The sequence below is a fragment of the Haliotis rubra genome, unplaced genomic scaffold (assembly GCF_003918875.1).
Source record: "Haliotis rubra isolate DU_JTF1 unplaced genomic scaffold, ASM391887v1 Scf649, whole genome shotgun sequence".
Taxonomy (NCBI): domain Eukaryota; kingdom Metazoa; phylum Mollusca; class Gastropoda; order Lepetellida; family Haliotidae; genus Haliotis; species Haliotis rubra.
This window is the reverse complement of record NW_025767356.1, coordinates 569,133-589,154: the sequence shown is the minus strand read 5'-3', so window position 1 is coordinate 589,154 and position 20,022 is coordinate 569,133. Positions and strand designations below refer to the sequence as shown.

At 40.6% G+C, this 20,022-nt stretch overlaps 1 protein-coding gene and 1 long non-coding RNA gene across 2 annotated transcripts; both read right to left on the bottom strand.

Moving 5' to 3' along the window:
• Positions 1 to 1,510: 1,510 nt before the first annotated feature.
• On the bottom strand, positions 1,511 to 2,989 carry LOC124257055. Its single transcript, XR_006893172.1, has 2 exons — positions 1,979 to 2,989; positions 1,511 to 1,834 (listed from the first exon to the last, which is right to left on the bottom strand). It is a non-coding gene; the product is annotated as an uncharacterized LOC124257055 (long non-coding RNA).
• An 84-nt stretch (positions 2,990 to 3,073) lies between these two features.
• On the bottom strand, positions 3,074 to 19,290 carry LOC124257076 (toll-like receptor 4). Its single transcript, XM_046691057.1, has 2 exons — positions 19,024 to 19,290; positions 3,074 to 6,224 (listed from the first exon to the last, which is right to left on the bottom strand). The coding sequence occupies exon 2, from the start codon at positions 6,209 to 6,211 to the stop codon at positions 3,917 to 3,919; it is 2,295 nt and encodes a 764-aa protein (XP_046547013.1). The 5' UTR covers positions 6,212 to 6,224; positions 19,024 to 19,290; the 3' UTR covers positions 3,074 to 3,916.
• Positions 19,291 to 20,022: the final 732 nt, after the last annotated feature.

The following is a 20,022-nucleotide window of genomic DNA, read 5'->3' as shown; positions in this document are numbered from 1 at the left end:
GCAGAATTGTTATCTTCCTCCATTTACCTTTTACTTCCAGGAACAACATTATGCACCATAACTGTGCATTTCGAATTACCATTTAAAATGAGATTTGTCGTGTATATAATGTAAATAATGTTACACAATATCGATGACAATGTGATGCCATCTCACCACCCATGTTCCTCTCAGAAGTTTGAATCACACGACGTGACTAATGAATCACACCGGTGATGAGCTTGTCAAACATACAGGCTTACGGTTTGTCCAAACATTTAAGCATTTTGTGTTGGTATATTTAACATTTTTTTACAAAGAACAATGTCAAATGAAAATGTCTGCAAGACATACATAAGTTGTGGATATATGACCTTGGAGAGATTGGAGCGTACTCAAGTTTCTTGGTATGATTTCACGCTTCTTCGTCGGCAGTATTCCAGCTCTATGGCGGCGGTCTGTAAATAATTGAGTCTGGACCAAGCAATCCAGTGATTAACAGCATGAACATCGATTTGCGCAATTCGGAACCAATGAAATGTTTCAACCAAGTGAGCGAGTCTGACCACCCGATCCTATTAGTCGCCTCTTACGACAAACATTGGTTACTGAAGATCGATTTTAACCCGGATCTTCACGGGTCTCCACAAAGAAGAAAGACTGGCTGCCTGAGAAGGACAATTACTGCACGTTGTTTGCTAATCATGCGACCAGTACACATACAGGACAAGTTAACGTACACTAGTACTTATTCTAACAACTATTTGCAATTGTTAAAATGAACAATAATCAATGTTTATTGTGTTCTAGTTCCATTACACATGTCAACTGAAACATTTTCATTCTAGCAGTATCACAAAGAGTATATATTGTATCAAGGGTATTATGTTAAATAATAGATCACGACTGTATATATGAGGCTAAGATCTTATCAGTCCTATCCCAACTAGCGAATTGACAAAAACAAATCAAGTAACATAAATTGCCCGGAACAATGATACCTGACTCTACTGGTATGTGTCTGTCTACATCCAAAATGTCACCATGCATGGTTAACTGGATTTGTCTTATCTTATTTTAAATACTGAAGATATATTTGGTGAAAGATATATTGGTGTCAATTCTGATTTTCTGAAGAAATATTTGTGTAATGTATATAGTCACATGTACAATACAGTGTGTTTCCGCAACTATCAAGGTTGACCAGTACAGATACATATATTATGTGTTTTTATTGTACGTGGTTCAGTTCGTGAAGCAGTTATGTAACTGTACACTTTCCATGGGTCCATTAAACATTTTGACATATTAACCGTTAAATTAGGCCATGGCACATTTTGTAAAGACGGCCATTAAGGTCATGTGACATGGAGGTACATGTAAGGTTAAGGGTCCAATCCTTCACTGTCTATTCATCTGTGGAACATGCACAGTACAAAACGACTAAACAATGAGTAGCCCGATGACTGCATGAGACATTGTCGTCTTAGTGCTGTTGTAATTATGTTTATTGTGAACACGAACGCTAATCTGTAAACAGAATTTATTTTATTTCCATGCGCATAAACTACAAGCAGTACTTTACTTGAGAGGATGAGATACACCCAGAAGAGAGCGAGCTAATTACAAAACAGGAAATTGAAACAACACACATACAAACACAATGATGGTACATTGTCATACCCTACCATTTTGCCGTTTCTTCCATCAGATGGGAAGTTCAGTGGTGATATTGTTTGAACTCACATGTAAAGAGCTGTTTTTAATTAATACTATTTGTACTACTAAAATTATTTCCTGAAAATATCTTTTAATAACTGCTTCTGAAATGCTAAAGATAGAAGTATTCAATATTCTAGTGACGCAAGACGCCTACCAGCTGTAAGGTTGAGCATTTCCCTCACTTTTGCTGGGTTAATGAAACTAACTTCATTTCAAGGCATGATCACACATACACACATTTCTTTTGTAACCTGTTTCATTTCCTCACATGGCACACACAGTAGCAGTGGAGCATTGCAGGTGATTGATTATCTTACTTTATATTTATATCGTTCTTGCTTTATCGCCGTCACAAAATGCATATTTTACATGCGTGTATATGTGTATGGGTGTGTATGTGTCTGTGTGCGCGTACACGTGCGTGCGCGTGCGTATTTGCGTATGTAGCAATGTTCGCGTTAACTCAAAAACCTGCGAGTTTCACGGAAACAAATCTACGTTTCAAGCACGCAAACATTTTGTCTTCAGGGTAGTTACATCTTTAAATTACTTCCTTCATTCTCATGATACTGAAATGTACATTGTCCGTTGTGACATGTTAAAGTTACCGAAAGTTGGGATTCCCCAGGTTTATAAATAGCGACTTCGCCCGATGGCGTGCAAAACTCCGAACCGTGTATGACCATATATGTCACGAATTCATACCATACATAGTTAATCGCGGTTCGGAAATTACATTTTCGAGTCACGTGTTGTGTGCCACACCTCCCCGTTACCGTAACGTTTGTTGTTGATACTGCAGTTTCCGTAAACAATGTGTATGTCATGCAGCTATTCCGTTATAACCCCCAACTTAGGGCTAACAGTGATTTGTGGAACGAGATCCGCAATCAGTGCGAGACTGCTGGAACAAAGAACAAGCGAAGTTTCTGGCCAATCCTCAAACAGTTTAAAGGTCACGTGACGTAAACGACACAACGCGGAGTAAGGTGATGGGATGGGATGGCATGGCATTGATTTTGCCCTTCGTACGTTGCTGAAATAATTTACATTGCTGAAAATGGCTAATAAACCAAACTATTTATGAAACTGTAAAACTCGTTCAATGGGTGAAAGTTCGTGCTCAAGCAAGACTCCAGGGAATACGTGTTTTAAGGACGCGAAGCTTTTATTCCTACTGCGAACACTGTGTAGATAACACTTGATATGCATCTATGCAAGTGAATGGGTGTGTGAGTAAGTATGGTTTTACGCCGCTTTTTGCAATATTCCAGCAATATCACCGTGGGGGATACCAGAAGTGGGCTTCACACATTGTACCCATGTGGGGAATCGAACCTGGGTCTTCGGCGTGACGAGCGAACGTTTTAACCACTAGGCTACTGCAAGGCCCCAAGTAGGTAGGTAGGTGTGTTGGTGTGAGTGTGGGTGTGAGAGTGTATGTTGTATATCGTACAATGTATCCTATGCAAAAATGTAGAGGGGAATTTGCTTTAAGCTGAAACAGGATCATACACGGATTGACAATGAGTTAGTGATTTCACACGAACATTACCAAATCAATCACGATCTGAAACATAACAAAGTGTTGGTCATTAAGCAAATAAGCTCAGAAAGCATGTGCATGCCGGTCTGACCATTGTCACTGACTCGGTTTTGAGGAGTCACATACTGTTTGTCTTGGAAGCAAACTCCAAAAGATATATTTTAATCACCGAGGAAGGACAGTGTGGGCTTTCACACGATATGATGTTTCTCTGTCGTACAGATTACGGGCCTGATACAGTATTGCAAACTTCCAATTGAACCCCAGACCTCTATCATGACCAAATGCACCATCATGTCATCACACTAACCATTTGAACTCATTGGTCCTTATGACTTACTCCCACGCAGGTATTGTATCATTTTGTTAAAATCAAGTCTATCAGAAGTAATGTCTTAAATATTCCAACCATCACTTTGGTGTAGTACCCATACATGACAACTAGCGCTCCCCGCCCCCAAACACACAGACAGACACACGAGCGCAAAAAGGAAGTACAAAATGTCTACAATGACTAAAAGCCTACAAGAAGCTTAAAACATCTACAACCTGAATCAGCAAACATATTACAGTGACGGGCACATCACCTGCACATATCTATGCATCATATGTCAGGAGTTTAAGCACGTGGGTGTAAAACGTGCATGTATGTTGACATATATGGTTCTTTTACTTATTTAGTGATTCGATTAGGGTTCTCCAGAAGATATCTGTGTGCCCATCATGGGGGTACTCGATGTAGGAGTCAGTCTGTATGTGATACAGGATTTCAGCAGGAATGTCTCTTGTTGGTATCTGTTCATACATGATGATCAACAGCACGTCCCGACCGGTGGTAATACTTTCCATGTTGGCCATTTGGAGTTCATACATACACCAGTAGCTTTTTAAAGACTCCCGAGATAACACAAGCAATGTTCTTTTGCTCTTTTTCACTGCTTCAAGGATGTTGGCAGCAATCTGACGACCTGGCGTAAAGTTTCTCTGGTGTATGTTCAGCCTTAAGCCTGCCTCTACTTCCAACTTTTGTAAGAGATCATTCACCACAAAGTCACGATCTTCATCATCGAAGGACACAAAAGCATCGAACTCAAATAATGGATCGTTTCCTGAATCAGTTGTGTTGCTGTAGCGCAGTCTTGCAGCATAATACCAGTACCGCAACTTCCAGCGGTAACGATACGCTATACTGCATACGATAAAGGGCACAATCATTATAAACAACGCTACAACACCAAGGTATATACCAAAATGGTTATGACATGACTTTTCTAACTCGCTGTAGATGGTGTCCAAATCTGTAAAATTCTGTCTTCTTCCACTACTGAAGAGGCAGTAGTAATTGCTCAGGCTAACAAACTTGATGATATGTGCTGTCCGGATCCAGTTGAGAAAGTGAAGGTTGTAGCATGTACAGGATAGGGGATTGTTGGACAAATCTACCTCCAATTTGATGTTTGGTCTTCGAGCAGCTATCTTGTCTAGAGATTCTCTTGTAGACAGCCCAAGCCATCGTATTTGATTAGATGTGAGTACAAGACTAGTTAGGTTGATCATGTGTTCGAGTTCTATGTCGAGATCCGGATGGATGATGTTACTCCCCAACTTTAGGATTTCGATGGATACTAGACTTTTAAATACATTCTTCGTGAGATGTGAAATAAAATTGGATGTCAGGTTCAATATTTGCAGTTTCCTTTGGTTGAGGAAAACATCGCCGTCAGTGTCCTTTTGAAGCACATTGCCCATGAAGTTAAAGGACACATCGAGAATCTGAAGATTGGGAAATGTATGAAAGAAGGTTTGAGATATTGCTTTTGCCACATTATTATTTATATCCAAGAATGTGATATCCTCTAGCCCAGTGACAGGACCAGTCCAAGTTGATAAGATGTTACTGGACAAATCTACGTGGTCTAATACGTTAGGTGAAAATGTTATGTTACCAATGTGGTAGGCCAGCTGAGAATAGGCATAAACAAATGTCTTTAGTTTTGGAGGAACGGGAATAGGTTTTCCCTCACCCGTGGTCAAAGAGTGGTGAGAAAATATGTCAGCATAGTTAGACGAAAAGATGATTGGATTGGACTCACAAACATTGTCAGATTGACAGTCTTCAAATGTAGTTGTCAACCATTTGAGATCAGAGAAATCTGGTAATTCGTGAGCATGGTTTAACCCACTCAAGTCAACTTCTTCTAGCCCTGTTAAATTGGAAATATCTGACAAATACTCTCCAAAGGTAAGTTTGTTTTCCCGTAGTGATAGTTTTCGAAGTGATTTCGGAAAATATTCGAAAGCCTTGCTCCCAAATGTTTGAATGGAGTTGCCGTCAGCATGGAATTCCTCCAGATTCGTATAGTTTAGATTTTGTATAAATGCATTTTTCATGATTATGCACACTGCGTATTCTGCAACAACGCTATTCATGACGAGTTTCCGTATAGGCAGATCCTTGAGATCTGAAGTGATGTTTCCAATACCTTCTAGTCCAATGCCTCTGTTGTTGGATATATCGAGGACCGAAAGATTACTCAAAGGTGCAAATGTGCCTGGTGTAATGCGTTTGATAGCGTTCTGTGTCAGGTTTAATTCACATACATGTTCGAGACCAAGGAATGCACTGGAAGAGATATGTTCCAGTTCGTTCATGGAAATATTGAGTAACTGCAGCTGTGTAAAGCGGGAGAACATCCCCTCTGTAAGCACACTTAAGTTATTACGGATAAGGAAGAGTTGTGTAGTTCTGTTAGGAATATTCATATGTATGAAATCCCACGACACGTTGGTACAATGCGCGGAAACCCCACCACTGGTAAGATTACAGAATGGTCGGATCACAGCACTGGTAGTCTGGCATATACACGGACTGCAGGTCACTGTGTCTTGTTCAGTATGTAGCATCCCGTTAATGGTGAATGCAGCCCACAACATCAGAAGGGAATGTATTGGCAAAGGTCCCATTGTTATCCTGAAACTAAAACGTGACATATGAATACATCTCTAATGAGCCTTAAACAAGTTTCCTGTTATTAAAATGTTTTTCCGTGATCCTTTATCACATATTTGTCTCTATGCAAAAACGGCCTAACGGTCCCCATTTTGTTTGACTTTTTATCTTGGTACCCCCAAAATGCAAGATATGCAATGAATCTGCATCAAAAACTTCAGGAAACAAAATATGCAAGAAAATTTTGTGTGTTTGAGAAAGGCAGAAGTACGCTAGAATCAAACTTTGATATTAAAGTGTATAAAAACAAAACAAAACGCTCTTTGAGACTGCAGTGGCTTGTTAAAGTGACTCCCCCTTCATGTTTACTTAAAGAGCTTGTTTTGGAGACACTACCCACCACCTTTCACATGACGTAATCATAAGGACATAACTTATTCTAATGTTTTCACTTATTCGTCAAGGGTTCAAACTAAATTCTGAATCGTCAAACAAGTGTCAGCTCTCAATATAGTGTAAACAGATCCAGCTTGAATATCTGGACATAATGTTTTTGAAGGACTAAACTGGGAGTGTCCTTAAAAACCAGCTGCCGTCTAAATCTGAATCAAGCAATCCAAACTTTGACTGTTGATTATGACGGGAGATCATCCAATACTATAACATGCATATTTTATATGATATCATCGGAGGGCATACCATCATCCAAGAGGTACCAAATGACAGATCATTTTTCATTTTCTGCATTTCCTTAAAGAAATATTATACCGAATGTGTTGTGATGATTAATATCTCGTTAACTTCATTACCCACATATGTGGCATTTTGGATATGGTTTTGCTAATGATTACCTCAAAATAAAATGGAAGCTTTTCAAACATTTGACATCGAAACTATAGTTAGGCCGACTACTTTTTGCATACATGGTATACAAGTTACACACATTAAAGGGAGATATTTACCCCAATTCTATATTCTCTCGTGCATAATAATTTATTTCAATAAGGAAACAATAAACTTCATATCATGTCACTAAATTGTCCGAACCCCAATGCACAGCATTATCTCACCACCGCTTGTTTTATATTCCGTGTGTGATACATGTCGAGTCGCATTTGTTGATGCATGTATCAAACATATGTCGTAATGTTGATGTTGACACGTATTTAGCACGCATGTTGTAGTGTTTGGGTAGAGGTGAGAGTGACATATATTCTGTTGAGTTGGTGTTGAGACGTGTGTCATATACATGTTGTAGTGCTGGTGTTGAGACGTGTGTCATATACATGTTATAGTGCTGGTGTTGAGACGTGTGTCATATACATGTTGTAGTGCTGGTGTTGAGACGTGTGTCATATACATGTTGTAGTGCTGGTGTTGGGACGTGTATCTACATGTGTGTGATATACATGTTGTAGTGCTGGTGTTGGGACGTGTGTGTTATACATGTTGTAGTGCTGGTGTTGGGACGTGTGTGATATACATGTTGTAGTGCTGGTGTTGGGACGTGTGTGATATACATGTTATAGTGCTGGTGTTGGGACGTGTGTGATATTCATGTTATAGTGCTGGTGTACGTGTGTGTGATATACATGTGTGTGGTGTTGGGATACATGTTGTAGTAGTGCTGGTGTTGGGAGTGCTGGTGTTGGGACGTGTGTGATATACATGTTGTAGTGCTGGTGTTGGGACGTGTGTGATATTCATGTTATACATGTTGCAGTGCTGGTGTTGGGACGTGTGTATATACATGTTATAGTGCTGGTGTTGGGACGTGTGTCATATACATGTTGTAGTGCTGGTGTTGGGACGTGTGTGATATACATGTTATAGTGCTGGTGTTGGGACGTGTGTGATATACATGTTGTAGTACATGTTGGGACGTGTGTGATATTCATGTGTGCTGGTGTTGGGACGTGTGTGATATACATGTTATAGTGCTGGTGTTGGGACGTGTGTGATATACATGTTGTAGTGCTGGGACGTGTTGTTAGTGCTGGTGTTGGGACGTGTGATATACATGTTGTAGTGCTGGTGTTGGGATATATACATGTTGTAGTGCTGGTGTTGGGACGTGTGTGATATACATGTTGTAGTGCTGGTGTTGGGACGTGTGTGATATACATGTTATAGTGCTGGTGTTGGGACCTGTGTGATATACATGTTATAGTGCTGGTGTTGGGACGTGTGTGATATACATGTTATAGTGCTGGTGTTGGGACGTGTGTGATATACATGTTGTAGTGCTGGTGTTGGGACGTGTGTGATATACATGTTATAGTAGTGCTGGTGTTGGGACGTGTGTGATATACATGTTGTAGTGCTGGTGTTGGGACGTGTGTGTTGTATGCTGGTGTTGGGACGTGTGTGATATACATGTTATAGTATGCATGGTGTTGGGACGTGCTGGTGTTGGTGCTGGTGTTGGGACGTGTGTGATATACATGTTATAGTGCTGGTGTTGGGACGTGTGTGATATACATGTTACAGTGCTGGTGTTGAGACGTGTGATATACATGTTATAGTGCTGGTACGTGTGTGATATACATGTTATAGTGCTGGTGTTGGGACGTGTGTGATATACATGTTATAGTGCTGGTGTTGGGACGTGTGTGATATACATGTTGGGACGTGTGTGATATACATGTTATAGTGCTGGTGTTGGGACGTGTGTGATATACGTGATATACATGTTATAGTGCTGGTGTTGAGACGTGTGTGATATACATGTTGTAGTGCTAGTGGTGTTGTTGGGACGTGTGTATATACATGTTATAGTGCTGGTGTGCTGGGACGTGTGTGATATACATGTTACGTGTGATATACATGTTATAGTGCTGGTGTTGGGACGTGTGTGATATACATGTTATAGTGCTGGTGTTGGGACGTGCGAAGTGATATACATGTTATAGTGCTGGTGTTGGTGATGTGTGATATACATGTTGTAGTGCTGGTGTTGGGACGTGTGTGATATACATGTTACAGTGCTGGTGTTGGGACGTGTGTGATATTGCGTGTTATTGTATACATGTTACAGTGCTGGTGTTGAGACCTGTGTGATATACATGTTGTAGTGCTGGTGTTGGGACGTGTGTGATATACATAATGTAGTGCTGGTGTTGGGACGTGTGTGATATACATGTTACAGTGCTGGTGTTTGGGACGTGTGTGATATACATGTTGTAGTGCTGGTGTTGGGACGTGTGTGATATACATGTTATAGTGCTGGTGTTGGGACGTGTGTGATATACATGTTGTAGTGCTGGTGTTGGGACGTGTGTGATATACATGTTATAGTGCTGGTGTTGGGACGTGTGTGATATACATGTTATAGTGCTGGTGTTGGGACGTGTGTGATATACATGTTGTAGTGCTGGTGTTGGGACGTGTGTGATATACATGTTGTAGTGCTGGTGTTGGGACGTGTGTGATATACATGTTGCTAGTGCTGGTGTTGGGACGTGTGTGATATACATGTTATAGTGCTGGTTGTTGGGACGTGTGTGATATACATGTTACAGTGCTGGTGTTGGGACGTGTGATATACATATACATGTTACAGTGCTGGTGTTGGGACGTGTGTGATATATACATGTTACAGTGCTGGTGTTGGGACGTGTGTGATATACATGTTATAGTGCTGGTGTAGAGGTGTGGAGTGGTATACATGTTATAGTGCTGGTGTTGGGACGTGTGTGATATACATGTTACAGTGCTGGTGTTGGGACGTGTGTGATATACACATGTTGTAGTGCTGGTGTTGGGACGTGTGTGATATACATGTTATACATGTTGTAGTGCTGGTGTTGGGACGTGTGTGATATACATGTTATAGTGCTGGTGTTGGGACGTGTGTGATATACATGTTGTAGTGCTGGTGTTGGGACGTGTGTGATATACATGTTACAGTGCTGGTGTTGGGACGTGTGTGATATACATGTTACAGTGCTGGTGTTGGGACGTGTGTGATATACATGTTACAGTGCTGGTGTAGAGGGACGTGTGTGGTATACATGTTACAGTGCTGGTGTTGGGACGTGTGTGATATACATGTTACAGTGCTGGTGTTGGGACGTGTGTGATATACATGTTACAGTGCTGGTGTAGAGGTGTGGGTGGTATACATGTTACAGTGCTGGTGTTGGGACGTGTGTGATATACATGTTACAGTGCTGGTGTTGGGACGTGTGTGATATACATGTTACAGTGCTTGTGTTAGGACGTGTGTGATATACATGTTATAGTGCTGGTGTAGAGGTGTGAGTGATATACATGTTGTAGTGCTGGTGTTGGGACGTGTGTAATACACATGTTGTAGTGCTGGTGTTGGGACGCGTGTGATCTACATGTTGTAGTGCTGGTGTTGGGACGTGTGTGATATACATGTTACAGTGCTGGTGTAGAGGTGTGAGTGGTATACATGTTACAGTGCTGGTGTTGGGACGTGTGTGATATACATGTTACAGTGCTGGTGTTGGGACGTGTGTGATATACATGTTACAGTGCTGGTGTTGGGACGTGTGTGATATACATGTTACAGTGCTGGTGTTAGGACGTGTGTGATATACATGTTATAGTGCTGGTGTAGAGGTGTGAGTGATATACTTGTTGTAGTGCTGGTGTTGGGACGTGTGTAATACACATGTTGTAGTGCTGGTGTTGGGACGCGTGTGATCTACATGTTGTAGTGCTGGTGTTGGGACGTGTGTGATATACATGTTGTAGTGCTGGTGTTGGGACGTGTGTGATAAACATGTTGTAGTGCTGGTGTTGGGACGTGTGTGATATACATGTTATAGTGCTGGTGTTGGGACGTGTGTGATATACATGTTACAGTGCTGGTGTTAGGACGTGTGTGATATACATGTTATAGTGCTGGTGTAGAGGTGTGAGTGGTATACTTGTTGTAGTGCCTGTGTAGAGGTGTGAGTGGTATACACGTTATAGTGCTGGTGTTGGGACGTGTGTGATATACATGTTACAGTGCTGGTGTTGGGATGTGTGTGATATTCATGTTATAGTGCTGGTGAGAGGAGAGAGAGAGAGAGAGAGAGAGAGAGAGAGAGAGAGAGAGAGACAGAGAGAGAGAGACGTCCTCCAGACGTCCTCCAGTAGTTACCGAAGTTTACAAACAAACACATCATATTTTTACAACACGTACATGAATAGTAACAATTCCATGTTTAGAGACTTATGTACAGAAATTTATGACATGAAGAGAATCATTCTGTATAACAGTTCACAAGGTGAGGTTTCAGGTCATATACATACAAAGAAACGCGTACCAGTATGGCTTCCCATAGTGTTGAATCTCTGAAGTTATAAAAGTCGTTTTCTGCTCCGAAGAGAAATGACAACATATCTTGTTCACCTTGCATTTCAAATATTACGTAAGTTTCAACATCAAGTTTATCAATTAAGTATGCAAAGAAATCATTTCGTTGTTGTTTTAAGTTTTCACAGTGGAGAAGCATATGGACATCATAGTCAAATGTTTGTTTTATTACAAAGAGCACACTTTTGAGATTTTACCGCTTGATACTATTTTGACACAAACTTGCAAGGAAGATGTATAATGAGGGTGTTTATGTGCCAGTTGCCAGAAAGTATGATAACAGAGTGTAGGGTGAGTTGTTGCATAAAATAGAGAGTGTGTGTACAGTAGCATTTTCTTCTCCATACACGTTTTGGAAGAAATATGCCTTGAGCAATATAATTGTCAACAAATGTATTTAGATCATACTTTTCAGATATTGATAAAAGATCATCGCAGATGTTGTTAGATTTTACTGAAGTTGTAATAGCAGCACAAACGATATGTTTTGCAAAGTTGTTACACTCAGTGTTACATAGTCGCCCAAGAAATAGTAGATTACATTTATCGACATACCCAATTAGTGACCATAATCCCAAATTTGCAATGGTAGATATTGATGATGACCTTTTACCAAGACCTTGCACAAGACGAGCAAAGTATCTTTAAGTTTGTTCAAAGGTGTCAGCCTGTTGGACGTTGATGATTGGTAATACTTCACAGCCATAGAGACTAGTTGTAAGAATCATTCTGAGCCATATTTTAACACAAGTGATTGGATGTAGGCCAGAATCATTCAGTCCCATAGATCTAAGTGAGTTTACATTCTGTCATACTATCTGACAATACTTTTCACTTCTAGTTTTTGTTGAGAGGTTACTTGTAAAGAGTACACCCCCATATACGGTAGATTCTAATGAGGGGATTGGGATGTTACCGATGCTACAGTGGACGTTTACATCATAGCCTTTACTTTTGCTGAAAACGATGATGGTACGTTTTGATGGGTTAGATGTTAGACGCCATTTAGAAGCGTATGAAGAGACAATATCAAGTGATACCGGTAGGCCATTAGGGGATGTGCTTATGAGTGTAGTATCGTCAGCAAGCAAGACAGTTGGAACGTCCATACCAAAGACACGGATAAAACAGGCAGCTTCTCTTAAATATGTAATTAGGTCATTAATAAAAATGAGGGAAAAAAAACAAGAGGATATAACCCTCCCTTGTCCAACACCTTGTTTGACCAAGTACATATCTGACCTCTCGCCGTGGTATGCAACAAATGATTGGCTATTGGTGTAACAGTGATGTAACAGTTTCCATGTATTACCTTTAATACCAAGTTCATGAAGCTTATAGAATAAACCATCATGCCAAATTCTGTCGAATGATTTTGCCTTGTCGAGAAAGGCTGTAAAGACAGGGGAATCTCTGTGGTTATAGTATTGCATACTCTCCATGAGAGTAAACACAGACATTATGGCTCCATGCTCTTTTCGAAATCCAAATTGTAACTTATCAGGAAAGTCCGGATTTGATTTAAGCAATTTATTTTCAATTCGTTTGAGCAAGAGCTTTTCAAATAATTTACCAAGGCAAGATGTTAGTGTGATACCTCTGTAGTTTCGAGGGTCGGTTTTATCATTTTTACCTTTGTATATTGATATTACCATTCAAATCCTATATTCGTATAGACATATTGAGATTCAATCATATGTTTGAATAGTTTACATACATAATTAATGAATACATCACCTGCATTTATGGTGTATATATGTTGCAGTGCTGGTGTAAAGGTGTGAGAGGTATACATGTTGTAGAGGTGTGAGTGGTATATATGTCGTTGTAGAGGTGTGAGAGGTATAGATGTTGTAGTGCTGGTGTAGAGGTGTGAGTGGTATAGATGTTGTTGTGCTGGTTTAGAGGTGTGCGGGTATATATGTTATTGTGCTGGTGTAGAGGCGTGAGTGGTATAGATGTTGTTGTAGAGGTGTGAGTGGTATAGATGTTGTTATGCTGGTGTAGAGCTGTGAGTGGCATACATGTTGTTATGATGGTGTAGAGGTGTGAGTGGTATATATGTTGTTGTAGAGGTGTGAGTGGTATAGATGTTGTTGTAGAGGTGTGAGTGAGTGAGTTATCATTTAACGTCACATCGGCAATATTGTAGAGGTGTGAGTGGTATTGATGTTGTTGTAGAGGTGTGAGAAGTATAGATGTTGTTGTGCTGGTGTAGAGGTGTGAGTGGTATAGATGTTGTTGTAGAGGTGTGAGTGGTATAGATGTTGTTGTGCTTGTGTTTAGGTGTGAGTGGTATACATGTTGTTGTGCTGGTGTAGAGGTGTGAGAGGTATACATGTTGTTGTAGAGGTGTCAGTGGTATATATGTTGTTGTAGAGATGTGAGTGGTATAGGTGTTGTTATGCTGGTGTAGAGGTGTGAGTGGTATACCTGTTGTTGTGCTGGTGTAGAGGTGTGAGTGGTATACATGTTGTTGTGCTGGTGTGGAGGTGTGAGTGGTATAGATGTTGTTGTGCTGGTGTAGAGGTGTGAGTGGTATACATGTTGTTATGCTGGTGTAGAGGTGTGAGTGGTATAGATGTTGTTGTGCTGGTGTAGAGGTGTGAGTGGTTTACATGTTGTTGTGGTGGTGTAGAGGTGTGAGTAGTATAGATGTTGTTGTGCTGGTGTAGAGGTGTGAGTGGTATACATGTTGTTGTGCTGGTGTAGAGGTGTGAGTGGTATAGGTGTTGTTGTGCTGGTGTAGAGGTGTGAGTGGTATACATGTTGTTATGCTGGTGTAGAGGTGTGAGTGGTATACATGTTGCAGTGCTGGTGTAGAGGTGTGAGTGGTATAGATGTTGTTGTGCTTGTGTAGAGGTGTGAGTGGTATACATGTTGTTGTGCTGGTGTAGAGGTGTGAGTGGTATACATGTTGTTGTGCTTGTGTAGAGATGTGAGTGGTATACATGTTGTTGTGCTGGTGTAGAGGTGTGAGTGGTATACATGTTGTTGTGCTGGTGTAGAGGTGTGAGTGGTATAGATGTTGTTGTGCTGGTGTAGAGGTGTGAGTGGTATACCTGTTGTTGCGCTGGTGTAGAGGTGTGAGTGGTATACATGTTGTTGTGCTGGTGTAGAGGTGTGAGTGGTATACCTGTTGTTGTGCTGGTGTAGAGGTGTGAGTGGTATTGATGTTGTTGTAGATGTGTGAGTGGTATAGATGTTGTTGTAGAGGTGTAAGAGGTATAGATGTTGTTGTGCTGGTTTAGACGTGTGTGTGATAGACACCCAAATTTATGGAGACGTCGTAGCGACGTACGACCTCAAGTTATATCTCATTTCCGTACCTGGGGCACTCAATGATCAACGTTTTCAACAGTGAATATGTGAGGTTCATTTTTATAACGATACCCTTTCCTGTTGGTTGACATTCATAGATGGCAACGCTAGACATATCTGTTCCGAATATCAAATGCAGCATTGTCAAGAAGATAACCATGGCCCCTATATGAAATCCATCGAATACTATTTAGAGACGATCTTGGCCTCTGAGTTCGAGCTACAAAACTGTAGGGACTGGCGTATGAAGCCGATGGGGTTGACAGAGGATACCGATGCTGAGAATTCGACGTATGATTGCCAGTATGACGTGTGTTTGCTACAGTATGCGAGGGGGCTGCTCCACTAGGCACTAATGTGATGGTTTATACAACATAACAATCTTTATCTTAGACCTGCGTGACAATGAGATTAGTGTTATTTCCGGAAACATGTAGTGTTTTCGTACGTACAGTAATGTTCAAACATTTTTATGACATGATATTTATATAGCGTACATGTCCACGTGACTAGTACATGCTCACGGCGCTGGTATTTCCCTCGATCACTGGATATCAATCTCAACTCCCCAGGGATCATACAACTCTTGCAGCCACTATGCGCACTGCGTTTCCCGGCTTTCGCACCCTTACGGGTGGATAGACTGGGACACATAGTCACAGTACTTTGTATCAAGTTCAACTAGGTGTTTGCACGTATTCATGTGGCCACCATCTGGTCATATACCAACGGATTCGTGGGTTCTTTCAAGTGGACAGGGTTGTGTACTGTACACATGGGGTTGTGACAACACTGAAAGAGTCTGCACACAACGTTGACTCCAAGGTTTTTACACCTGGTCACGGCTGGGCTCGATCCCGAAACCTCAAGCTCGATGGATCACAAGCCCGGCGCTTTAGCCAGCTCGCCCACCGCGCCCATCGCGCCACCATATATACGTGGCACTCCTATAAGTAGTAGGCCAAACCTAACTGCTGGCATACCATTAACTATGTAATCTTCCATAGAGACCAGGCCGCCTCCCTGAAGATGTCAGTCACTGGATTGTCTCATCTAGACTGCATTATTTACAGACCCTACCATATAGCTGAAATATTACTCAATGCAGAGGAAAACAGCAAACAAAACTACGCTGGTATATCACAACTCAAACTTAAGTAGCAAATTATTTTTAACTACAAGTTTGCTGTTCTGAGACTACTTACAGTACAATGTTGCCTGTTACGAAACGAAAATAATACCAGAACCAGTTGTGTTGATGTCAAGAGAACGTTCAAAGCCTGGTCGTATAGATATAGCATAAAAATTGTCGCTCCCGAATAAATCTGTACGTACAGGATGTGGACACTCAGCATATAATGCAGCCATGGACTTGGCAGTGGGCTGACTCCTAGTCATGCTATTCTTACTCTTATACATGTTTCTCTGTAATCCCCTTTGTTAAAAGTTGCCGTTTATTTGAGCAACGCTTACTTCTATAGATTTCCAGTAAGTAGTCTTAGAAACGTCTGGGTATTTATGGGAACAGGGCGTACGTCTGACATCAGCAGCTGTCCAAACGACAATGAAACGACCCGCGCGATGACACTGTATTTATTTGGCAGGCGCGGACGTCGGAGAGAATAACCAATTACTAGTAAAACGCTTGAAAATCGATTATAGCTCATCTGCACTCATTATTTGTGTTTTCAATATTCATTATCTATTCATTTCTGGTCTATGTTCACGTCTTATCTCCTATTTTATTAATGAGTTTTAGATTACAAACACCGTCTCCTCGTTCCTACGAGTTTTTCTTGGAATTAATTGTTGATTAATAATTAATTGTTGATTTTAGGGTTTGTCATCGAAATGACACTACAAAATGTCAGTGCATTAAACACAATTTAAGAAATGCTAATACAACTATCAATAAATGTATTGCTATGTTTACGCGTGTAAATGACTGTAAAACTTGGTGGTTACGTTTTTATAATCATGATTTGCATTATAGTTGTTTAAAACGATATGAAAGGTTGGCTCACTAACACACTGACCTAGTTGCAAGTTAACAACTTGTGGACAAAGTTTCTTAAACACAAGTTTTTGTTGGATATTTGTGAAAACTATGCGACGTTTCGATACAGATTCTTGTTTACATGTGTTTAATATAGAACAAACTTTATGGATAACAACTTCTTTTTGTTTTTATATTTGTGAGCCAACGACAAAATGTGTCATCCAACCCAAAATGTGTCATCTACAAAATAAACTGTGATTGTGGGCAGAGCTACATAGGCGAAACTTCCCGACCCATCGACACCCGAGTGAAAGAACATCAGACCTCTGTTACCAATTCCGACAGCAAATCAGCCATTTCCGACCACATCAAAGCAAGCCCCAATCATCAATAGAGTGGTCTGACATCACCATTCTCTCAAACAAACAAACAGACTTCACTAAACGCAAGCTCACCGAAGCCATCCACTTCAAACGCCAAAAGCCCACCATCAACCGAGACCAAGGATACTTCATTCCATCCGCTAATGATGCACTCATCCACAAAGCCCAATCTACTGTATAAACTCTGCTGTATAAACATCTCATTATTATTTGTACATCATTGGCTTCCACGCCTGTCCTTTGTCTACTCTCTGGCTTCATCAGCTTTCTGCCTAGCCAATTATGTTAATTGTGTTTTTTTCTTTGTTACATTGTTACAACCAGTATATAGACACTTCCCCCTTCTTCGTGTTCCATTATGCTTGACAACGGTACAAGAAGCTGTATCGAAACGTCGCACTCACGAATAAAACGAAGTTGTTATCCATAAAGTTTGTTCTATATTGTACTTCCCAACTTCTAAAATGCCACTCAAAGAAGTTAAAGGCTTGTTTACGTGACCATGTGAAGAAATGTGACTGTTGATCTCATGGAATATTTAGAATAGACCATGCTGTATGTCGATCACATGGATTATATGGAATATGCTGTACTGTGGATACTAGTACATGGTAATTAGCAGGTGGGAAACAGTTTGAAATTGTAAGCCAACATGTATATAAAGGCTTATGTTAAGATGTGATGTATCGTGAAAGTAGCATCTATTGCTACTTAGATTTATAGGCTTATTAAATATTGTGTATAGAAGTTGTATATTGTCGTTGTTTATTTCGCCCAATAAGTTTACATTCATATGCGTTGGTCCCATTATACAAACGGACGACTTTTTCATCATGGCGTCGGCCCACGCTATACAGGACGCGAGCTATGACCTAGTTTCACGCATGCAAGGAGGCGAAGGGGGATTCCCCTCGTGACGTCATTAGCGTGGGGGTTGCCCTCGACTTCAGGGAGGCTACCTGGTCTCTATGGAAGATTACATAGTTAATGGCGTGCCAGCAGTTAGGTTTGGCCTACTACTCCTATATATAAATAAACGGCAACTTTTAACAAAGGGGATTACAGAGAAACATGCATAAGAGTCAGAATAGCATGACTAGGAGTCAGCCCACTGCCAAGTCCATGGCCGCATTATATGCTGAGTGTCCACATCCTGTACGTACAGATTTATTCGGGAGCGACAATTTTTATGCTATATCTATACGACCAGGCTTTGAACGTTCTCTTGACATCAACACAACTGGTTCTGGTATTATTTTCGTTTCGTAACAGGCAACATCGTACTGTCAGTAGTCTCAGAACAGCAAACCTGTAGTTAAAAATAATTTGCTACTTAAGTTTGAGTTGTGATATACCAGCGTAGTTTTGTTTGCTGTTGTCCTCTGCATTGAGTAATATTTCAGCTATATGGTAGGGTCTGTAAATAATGCAGTCTAGATGAGACAATCCAGTGACTGACATCTTGAGCATCGGCTAACGCCGTTAGGAGTAAATCATATGCATCAAGACTGCCAGCCTGACCACCCAATCTCGTCCGAGAATAGCCGCCCTTTGCGACAAGCTTGCATAGTTATTTCCAGTTGATATATTACCGGGAATAGTAGCTTTTAGGTTCCTTCTATACTTAACAACATTTCATACGGATGTTTTTTCTTGCTATGGCTATGGGCTATTAGCCTAACAGTAGATTTGATTACACGACAATAAAGAAGAACAGATGGAAATTACAAACATCGACTTGAACCTTATGGAGCCTTATCCTTATGATAAAATGATATCATTACCTACCTTTGGTGTTGCACGATCACTGTTGTCCAAATGATTACCGGGTCACCACCAGATAACCCTATTGGGAAATCACTTGACAAAGCAGGAAATATATTGCCGTTGGATGACAAAAATAATCCCAGTTCAGCTTGATAATATCACAGACAAACAGTTGTTGCGTGCACCTTAACAACTCTCTCTCAGATGAAGAAATACCAAATATGGAGACTTTTTGAAGTGAGCCCAGCCTCGTTGGCTGGTACATGGGACACTGTGATAATAACTACGTCTTCCACATGACGGAAGTATTTGTGAGGTGAAAGAGGATCATTATCTTAAAGCAGGAAGAACAAACGAACAATGGACAAAACAATGCATATGCACATTATGGACAAATCTACCGAGAGGCTCCGAGTGATCGACATATCCAAAAGACTTAATATAAGACTCAAAGCATGCTGAGGTCAACAACTTTCTGATAACGATCCACAGGTTCGTTTATACTACAGCATGAATATTTTTCCTTTGATATGATGCTAAGGTTTGAACAACTTTGCGAGTACAGAACTGGCTCCGATTTCTCGAAGCAAACTTAAGTCTGAGTTTTGACTTAAGTTAGAGATTTTTCTCAAATTTGAGAAAATGCATTTCCCAGAATGAACTAAAATCGATAATAAACTCAAACATTGTGGACAATTTGAGTTTGGTGGATAGATTACTTAAGATGTTTGGGCTCTTTTATTTAAAAAATGCAGTTGAGTTTAAAATTCAGCTGTTTCAAATTGTCAAACTCGGTTTGAAATTTGAGTAAAAACTTAAGTTTGTTTCGAGAAATCGGGGCCTGATTTAATTTCAGCTTCACACAGTAACTGCCGAGATTGACTAAAGTAACCTCGAAAGGATAATGATGTCTCAACTATATTAGAAACCGTGAAAAAAGTGCAATACCGTTATAAATTAGTGTTAGCTTATGAACCTTAAAATTAATGTGTTGAGACGTTTGGCCATAGTGTAGGCCAC